Source organism: Vanellus vanellus (assembly GCF_965231255.1).
Source record: "Vanellus vanellus genome assembly, contig: HAP1_SCAFFOLD_1101, whole genome shotgun sequence".
NCBI classification, from domain to species: domain Eukaryota; kingdom Metazoa; phylum Chordata; class Aves; order Charadriiformes; family Charadriidae; genus Vanellus; species Vanellus vanellus.
In genome coordinates this window covers 11,873-20,591 of record NW_028126664.1, presented here as the reverse complement: position 1 = coordinate 20,591, position 8,719 = coordinate 11,873, and the positions used below count along the sequence as shown (strand labels likewise).

Below are 8,719 nucleotides of genomic sequence, written 5' to 3'. Positions count from 1 at the left end.
GTCTCTGCTCTTCAGCTCCTGGAGGTTTTGTGGTGTTTCCCGGGTTTATCATCCCCCTAAATATATGTATATATGTGTGGCTAGACACATAAGTGAAATGTCTGTGTACTATAAGGTTTTTGAAAGGCTTTCTTTGCATTTTTGTGGAAAGCGTTTAAAAACTCGCCACCCGCTTGTAACCTCTGTCGAAGAGGTAAAAGCGCTTTCAAGAGCTGCTGCCCCGGCCCCGCCCCCTGCCTGCTTGTGCCCCGCCTCCCGCTCCCCTCGGCCCCGCCTTCCGTCCACTTCGGCCCTTCCTCTCGACCACCCGGGCTCCGCCTCGAACTGACCTCGGCTCCGCCTCTCGGCCACCTCGGCCCCGCCTCCCGCCCGGCCTCCTGCCGCGCCTCGTTCTCGCCGCTGCTGCTCCCCGCGTGGCCGAAGCGCGGTACTGGGGCGCCGCTGCATCCTCGGCGACGGGGGGGACGGGGCCAGGAGCACCGAGGAGCCCCCCTTCGCCGGGGGCGGGGGTGTCCCCCGCTGTCCGCTGACGGAAGGCAAGAGGGGAAGCAGGCGGGCCTTCGCGCCGGCGCAGCGGCCGGTGCCCCCCGAGCTGCGGGAGCCCCGTCCCCCCTCGAAGTGCCTGACCCCAGGCAGCGCTGCGGAGGGGCCGGGCTGCGCAACCGGTTTATTAAGTGCTATGGCGCACAAATCTCTAAAGTCTTTAAGAAGCAAAAGCCGGCTTGCGCTGAATTTCCCGCCCCCCCCCCTCTTCGTGGGGCCCGGTCTCGCCTGCCCGGGCACGGCCCCGCACCGCCGCAGGTGCCTCTTCCCCATGGCAACCGCTCCGGGGCGGATAGGCGGGAGCGCTTTCAAAAGCCGCTGCCCCGGCCCCGCCTCCCCACCCGCCTCGGCCCCGCCTCCAAGGCCGCTTCAGCACCGCCTACTGCCCGCTGCAGCCCCGCCTCTCCGCCCACACCGGTCCCGCCTCCCGCCTGCCTGTGCCCCGCCTCCAGCCCCTCCTCAGCCCCGCCTGCCGATCTTCCCGGCTCCGCCTCCTACCTATCTCGGCCCCGCCTCACGCTTCGGTTCGGCTCCGCCTCTCGCCCCTCCCCATCTACGTCTCTCCGCCCGCCTCGGCCCCGCCTCCCAGCCCTCTTCAGCCCCGCCTTCTGCCCACTTCGGCCCCGCCTCTCGACCACCCCGGCCCCGCCTCCCACCTGTCTCGGCTCCGCCTCCCGCCCCGCCTCTCGCCCGCCTCACGCCTCGGTTCGGCTCCGCCTCTCGCCCCTCCCCATCCACGTCTCTCCGCCCACCTCGGCCCCGCCTCCCAGCCCTCTTCAGCCCCGCCTTCTGCCCACTTCGGCCCCGCCTCTCGACCACCCCGGCCCCGCCTCCCACCTGTCTCGGCTCCGCCTCCCGCCCCGCCTCTCGCCCGCCTCACGCCTCGGTTCGGCTCCGCCTCTCGCCCCTCCCCATCCACGTCTCTCCGCCCGCCTCGGCCCCGCCTCCCAGCCCTCTTCAGCCCCGCCTTCTGCCCACTTCGGCCCCGCCTCTCGACCACCCGGCCCCGCCTCCCACCTGTCTCGGCTCCGCCTCCCGCCTGTCTCGGCTCCGCCTCCCGCCCCGCCTCTCGCCCGCCCCGGCCCCGCCTCACGCCTCCTTTTGGCTCCGCCTCCCACCCCCGGCCCGGCCTCCCGCACCGCCGCGTTCTCGCTCCTGCTTCCCCCTCGTGGCCGAAGCGCGGTACTGCAGCGCTGCCCCCGCACGGTCGGTTACCGGGCGCCATCCCCGGCGGCGGGGCGGGGCCAGGAGCCCCGCGGAGGCGAGCGAGCCCCTTCGCCGGGGGCGGGGGTGTCTCCTGCCCGCTGGCGGCCCGGGGGTGGCGGGGCGGCAAGCTCCAAACTGCCCGCTGCGGCAGGCTGCCGATCCGCTGGAGGCGAGCCGGCTCCGGGCAGCCCCCGGGAGTTACCCGAGAGCTGACGGAAGGCGAGCGGGGAAGCAGGCGGGCACCCCCGCCGGGCGCAGAGGCCGGGCGCCTCCCCAGCTCGCCGGAGCTCCCCGGGAGTCCCCCCGCGCAGATGTTGGCCAACGCCCCGGCGCAGCGGCCGCTGCCCTCCCCCCCCCCCCCCCCGAGCTGTTGGAGCTCCGTCCCCCCTCGAAGTGCCTGACGCCAGGGAGCGCTGCGGGGGATGGAGGGGGGTGGGGGGGGCGAAGCTGCGCAACCGGTTTATTTCGTGCTGTGTCACGCAAATCTCTGAAGTTTTTAAGAAGCAAAAGCCGGGTTGCGGTGAATTCCCCTCCCTCCTTAGCCAGGCCCGGCCGCACCTCCCCGTCGCCCCGGCAACGGCCCCGCGCCGCCGCGGGTGCCTCTTCACCATGGCAAGCGTTCCGGGGCGGGTGGCGGGAGGGCGGGCCAATCACAGCGCGGGTGCCGCGCTACGATTGGTCAGCTCGCGTCGTCGAGGCGGGGAGAGGTGGAGATTGACGCGACGTCAGACCAATTGAGAGGGGCTCCAAGGGAAGGTTACGGGCGACGGCCAATGGGCGCGCGGCGTGAGCGGGCCGTGGTGGGCGCTCCGGAAGCGGAGGGGGCTGGCGGAAAATGGCGCCCCGCTCGAAGTCGGAGCGGCGCGGCCCGGGGGGAAAGGGAGGCCCGCGTGGCCGCCGCCAGCACGTCGTGAGGCACCTGGAGCGCGTCAAGGTGAGCGGGAAACCCGAGGAGGGGGCACTAGTACGGTCGGAGCGGGGGTGGCTGGGCCCGGCTCCCCGCGGCGTCCCGTCGGCCTTGGGGGTTTAGGGTGCGGGGCTGGTGGTGCCGGAGAAATAAAGCCCGAAAAGGCGGTAGTGAAGCGGTGCCCGGGTCATGCTGTCGCTGCCCCGCAAAGAGGTGGGCCCGGGCCCTCCGCACTTGCCCAGCGCTCGCCAAAAGTGCCTGTGAGCCCTGCGGGTGCCGGGCTGTGGGGTGGCTGGGCCGGCCACGGCCCTCAGCATGGCCCGCGGGGGCTGCCGAGGGGGTGAGCAAGCAGAGAGGGTGAGCTGGTTGGGGGCCCGAAATGGAGGGCAGGTCTTCTGCCCCTGGGGCTGGAAAGCAGGCTCCCGGGGCTGGTTTTGGGGCTGAGAAGCAGCCGGAGTTGTGTGGCTTTGCGGTGAGAAGCAAGGGTCGAGTCCTGCGTTTTTGTGGCTTGAGAGCGGGCCCAGGAGCTGGGGTTTGGGGCTCAGAAACGGGCAGTAAGTGAGCTGTTTTGGGGCCCAAGAGCAGACTCCCGTTTGGCTGGTTTTGCGGGGGGGTGGGGGTGGGGGGCAGGGAGGGGCGGGAGGGCGCTGGGGGCTGCGGGGAAAAGCACGGGGTGGGCAGGGTGCGTGGACCCTCCCTGGAGGTGGGGGTCTGGTCCCGTGGGACCCCTGCGTTCAGGAGGCCAGCGTGCAGCAGGCTGAACTCCGTGTCTGAGGGGGTCTCTGGGGGGAACCCTCTCCTCTTCGAGTCCAGCTCTTTTTTTATATGCTGTTTAGAGTAGTTATTAGGTAATTAGTCACACAAACTAATAAATATTTATACCGTGTGCAGCTGTTGTGTTTAATGACAATACTCAAGTCAGGACGGTGATTGAAGGACGCCCTTGTCAAAAGCCCAGACTGTTGCGAGTAGCCGGAGCTTGTAAGGAGAAGGAGCGGCCGGGTGCAGGCCGGGCTGTCCCCAGCGAGGCGCCAGGAGCAGCGGGGAGGCGAGTCGTCCTTCTCCCGGCGAGGAGCCCGGCCTCTCGCCTGGGGTGTTACATCCACACCGGCTGCCTCTGGTGGCCCCGCTCCCGAGGGCGGAGGTAGCGTGGGGGTCCCCCGGCTTGTCCCCATGGGCTGGCTGTGACAAACAGGGTCATTTCTCGCCTCCTCCTTTCCCAGTGTCCCCTGGTGCGTGCCGGGAGGAAAATCCTGCGGGGTCAATTCTGTCGGCTGCTCCGGTAATGGCAGGCATGGGGCTGGGGGAGTGGGGAGAAACGTTTGCGAGTTCAGGGGAGCTACGGGTACTCCGCGTCAAACCCCCAGAAAAGGCAAATCTGCTGCTACCGTGGAAAATCTGGTGCAGAATTGCAGTTAAGAGAGCGTGCCTCCTTCCCAAATTGGTGCCCGGGTGGTTAGGAATGTCTTCCTTTCGGGTAAAAGAGCGAACTTTCCTCTCAGATGAATTAAGAGTTGCCCGATACCTTCTTTAGGGTCCGGTGTTTCTCTTCTGTTTGTTCGTGCTCATTTTATGGGCAAGTTGGAAATAGCCTTTTCTTTTTCCCCTGCGTAACTGAATTTTTATGAGTCTGCGGTGTGAGGGCCGTTAATTTTTGAGCACCTAGTTGCCAGTGGAAACGTAATGAATGAAACACGATGGAAACTGATGTTTCCCTTGATTTTTATTCAATTTTTTTTTCTTTTTTTTTTTCCTTCGAGTGTTGATGGCACGTTGTCCTGTGCCTCAACCCACGTTCTGTTCCGCTGAGCCTTCGATCTGGGTCCAAAAAGTTTGTGCTTCCAGAAAAGGACTAGTCGTTCAGCTCATTGAGGTGTCTGCTCAGAGGGTCGCTGAAGTACGCGGTCAGCGTTAAAGCTGAATTTCACTTAATGTTGCAGCTGCTGGTCTTCCCTTTCATTAATTTCCCCCCAGCTCCCTCATGGGTGGGGTTTTTTTTGGTTTGTTTTGTGTGTGGGGTGTGGGCTTTTTTGGGGCGTGTGTGTGTGGTTTCCAAAGGGGAGCGCGGTGTTGCCTGGTGCAGCCTGCAGAGCTCTTTTGCTGCCTGACCTGCCCTTTTTCACTCCTCTCTCAGGGCTGTAACTTTCCTTTGGCTAATTTGAGCAGAGCAATGAAGTTACTTGCCTGTGTAAATGTGCTGGTAGTACCAGGAAGGTAAGTGCTTGAACCAGTGGTGAAAAACTTGGCTACAAGTAGAATATCCGCAGGAAGAGCAACAGCAGCAGCAGCAGCAGGAAGCCAATCGCGAGTTCCCCAAAAATCGGGTGTGTCAAACACATCAAAGTTTTATTGCCAAATGTTGTTTGCCAGGACCTTGCAAGTGGCTCTTTTTGGTAAACGTAACTTCTCAGGAAATTCAGGGTTGCGTGTGGCAAAACCCTTCCCTCTGTCTGCGTGCCCCGCTCCATAAACGACTGGTGGCGGGGCTGTTGTTCCCCACTCTGGGTCTTGCCGCCGTGGTGCTGCGATATTTAGACCTAGGAGACGCGTTTCGGAAGGGAAGGAAAAAGCGTTCTCAGCCCTTTTAAGGAAAAGGGCAGACCCTCTTCTCTGTCTGCGGCTTTCCTGCGCACGCGAGATGAAGCTGTTTTATTTTTCTCCCTTGTTCCTGGTCTAAATATCTCTGAAGCTGCTGCTGCTGCGGGTTTGCAATTTGCGGTGCTGCGTGCTTGTGGAGTTGTCGTTGTGCATGACTTCTGCTGTGGCCAAGTGTCTAGAGGCGGTTTTCAGTTTAAAGCTTCAGAAATGGCATCCCCTGAAAGCAGCGTAGGTGAAGCTGATCCTGGGCGTGCGGCTGCGCTCTCAGGGATGCGCGGGGGCTCCTCGTGCAAAGAGCGAGGTGCGCGTGGGCACCGGCAGGGTTGCGCTCGGGTCTGGGCGCGTGCCATAGTTTTGCTGTTGGGAGACGGCAGAGAGCGTGTGTCCGGTAAGGCGGAGGGCAGTTGAAAGCCGGCAGGGACCCTGAGCAGGTTCGGTGGCGCAACGGCAGTTTTAAAAGCTCTTGACCGTCTGGAGAAAGGGCCTGGAAAAAATCATTGCCTTTTTGGAAGGACGGGACGTTCACGGGACGGTGGGTTGCTGTACCTTGTAACAAAAACATTCACCTTGGGCTGTCTAGGGTGAGGAAACCTTGGCTGTACGTAGGCTTGAGGCAGTGTACCTGTCCGTGTCTGTCACCTGCGTGGGCCCGGGAAGGTGGCTCTAGTGCAACTGAAGCTGCCGGTGAGTCAATGAAAGGCAGGGTTGTCTGAAGAATGCAAGAGCTCTGGTGGCCTGCCCCAAGAAGCGTCCCAAAGGAGATGCCAAGTAGTTTTTCCTCCGCTCGGCTGTCGTCTTGGCAAACCTTCAGGGAAGAAGGCAGCTTGAGATTCCTACCCAGCTTTATGCTAAAGGATTTTTTCCTCTCTCGGCAGATTGTCAACTGCCAGCCTTTCTTCCGTGGTCTCCCTTTCTTCTGCTGTGGCGGTACGGGACAGACGGAAAGGATCCAGAGTGGTCTGCGAGGACGAGGTACGTCTCTCGTGTGCGTCTGCCTTTTTCCTAAGGTCCTTGTCGTGTGGGCTTTGAAGCTAACGTGACGGATGTGCCGACTCTCCTCCCGTAGCTTTTCGATGAAATACTTGAACGCGAATACTAAAAATAAGGTGTGTTCTGGAGCACTTTGCACCCATGCAAAGCTTGCTTCCCTCCGCTTATTTTCTCCTCCCGAAAGCATAATCTCTTTCTGTGTGCTTACCGTTAACTGGCACTGTGAGAATAACGTTGTACTGAAAGAGGGAAGAAAGCGTTCGTAAGGGTTCAGATGCTCCGAAGAAGGAGACTTTGGTTTTGTGGTAGAAGCTTTATGCTTTTTCAGTCCACAAGTTTTTAAAATATCTTCCAGTAGTACTGGAAAACCTTACTGAGATACTAGCCTCTGTACAAAAAGCAGTTGAGGTCACAGAAGAGACATGGACGAAGCGGGACAAAGCAGCGTGGCTTCTGCGTGTTTTCTGGGCTTTGCCAAGAAGCACCGGCAGCCTTGTAACCTGTGACAGCGAGTCCCGATGCGGTTTTAGTGAGCTGCTGCTTTCCTAATGTCCTTTTTTGGCAACAAGACTTTGCGCGCTCTCTCCCTCTCTTTTTTTTTTTTTTTTTTTTTTTTTAAAAAAACAAACAACCCACCAAAAACAAACAAACCAAAAAAAAAAAACCCCACAAAACAACAAACAAACAACAAAGTCCACTTCCTTCCAAAGGCCCAAGCACAGCCTGTCTTCCGAATTTGGTGGCATCGCCGGTCTTTGGGTTCTCGGTCGTAACAGGCGAGACATCATAAAAACACGTTCCTCTGCATGTTCAGCACAGCCGAAAGCATCGGCACATCTGCCGGTCCTTTTTGGTAGCCTTATGGATTGTGGGAGCAGGGATTTGATTTCCCCCCCCTCCCCCTCCAGTAAAACCGTACGGGGGATTTTTTATCTTGCTGATTTTTGTATCCCAAATTAAACTTTAAAAGAGGTTACGATTGTAGAATTTACAAATGGACTAGCGTTGTTTAAACTGCAACTGCCAAGTGGCTGTAGCCTACAGTGTATTCGGTGTGCTTTGGCAGTTAGGTATTTGTTCTGAAGCTTTAAAAACAGGGCCTTTTTTTAATTACATTTAAACGTTTAACAAAGGAAATGTTTAAAACCAAATGTTTAAACAAAGGAAGCGTTTAAAAAGAGACAACTGAATGTTAGCGGGGTTTTATTGCCAATCTTGAGACGGAGCGCTCTGAAGTTCTTGATTTCTGTCTGGCTGTCAGCGGCGCGTTTCCCCGGCGGTTCAGTAGCGTCTCTCCTGGGCAGGGCAGCCAGCCAGATGTCCCCGCTAATCGTGCGGCGCCCAACCCCCCCCCCCCCGAGTCAAATTATAGCTGTGTACTTTGGAGATGGATAGTTTAATGGTATCGACTGACAGCTGGGCAAGTTCATTTAGTGCCGAAGGAAAGTCAAATACTTTAGTAGTATAAGTATTTTTATTGGAGAGAGAGGGAGAGATTTCTCTAAGCATACGTGCGCCTCTTCAGCATAGAGTGAAGGACTGAGCTTTGTTCTTCCTTGTTCATTGCACTCTTCAGAGTTTTACCCTTCCCTTTCAGCTGTACTGACCCAGCAAGGTGTGCAGCTGCAGCAGCAGCAGCAGTGGCGGTGGCGCGAGGGCTGTAGGTGTTTGAGGGGGTCGGTCGCGTCGATTCTGGTCACGGCCCAGCCCTGTGCGGCTGCCTGGCAGGGGGATGTCCCCGCGGCAGCGCCGTGAGGAAGGGAGGAGGGGTTCCCCAGGGCCAGCCAGAGGGTTTACTGTCGTGCTCAGAATGGCACCAATTAGTCTTAATACTGACTGGAAGAGTTCCAGTCGCTCTGGCTTTGAAAGGCCGCGCTGTATTTCGCGCTGAGTTGTTTCCCTGGAGTCCTCCTGTAGCTCAGCTGCTGTCCCGTCCCTCCGTGTGAGGGAATTCCTCTGCTTTCTTCTGTGCTCTTTGTTAATCTGCTGAAATATAATTGGGGCTTTTTGTGTTTCAGGTGTCTCGCTGTACGGGTCTGGCGACGCTCAGTACACCCCCCTGCCCAGGTTTGCCTGCCGGTGGTTGGGCGCCCCGAGGGGACGGGACCAGCCCTGGGCGCGGTGGCTTTGTGCCTTTTTTGGGGGGTGAATGAAAAGGGGGGAGTGTGTCTGTGTGGGTGATGATGTCATTTGGGGCAGCCCAAGGTCCCCCGGGGGGGGGTGGGGGTCGGCGATGATGTGTCGGAGGAGCAGGTGAGTGGGGGCTGGGGGGGTCACGCAGGGGTCGCAGTCTCATAATGTCTGAAAATTCATGGGGGGGATTAAAAACCATTAAAACCTGTAAGTATGGGCGTGAGGCATTGAAATAGAGAAAAATCTCTCGTTTTTATTATCTACTGATAAATGAATATGTATGTCGAAGGAGTTGAAAATAAAAACCTCCTGTACAACAATTCTCCTCTATTCTATAAAGGA

The 8,719-nt window shown here is 59.2% G+C and overlaps 1 protein-coding gene across 1 annotated transcript; it reads left to right on the top strand.

The window, feature by feature from the left end:
- The first annotated feature begins 2,581 nt into the window (after positions 1 to 2,581).
- Positions 2,582 to 8,485, top strand: LOC309685886 (uncharacterized protein). The gene is made up of 3 exons (XM_082501576.1): positions 2,582 to 2,683; positions 6,130 to 6,226; positions 8,263 to 8,485. Exons 1-3 carry the CDS (start codon positions 2,585 to 2,587, stop codon positions 8,391 to 8,393), a joined length of 327 nt encoding a protein of 108 aa, XP_082357702.1. The 5' UTR covers positions 2,582 to 2,584; the 3' UTR covers positions 8,394 to 8,485.
- The last annotated feature ends 234 nt before the right edge of the window (positions 8,486 to 8,719 follow it).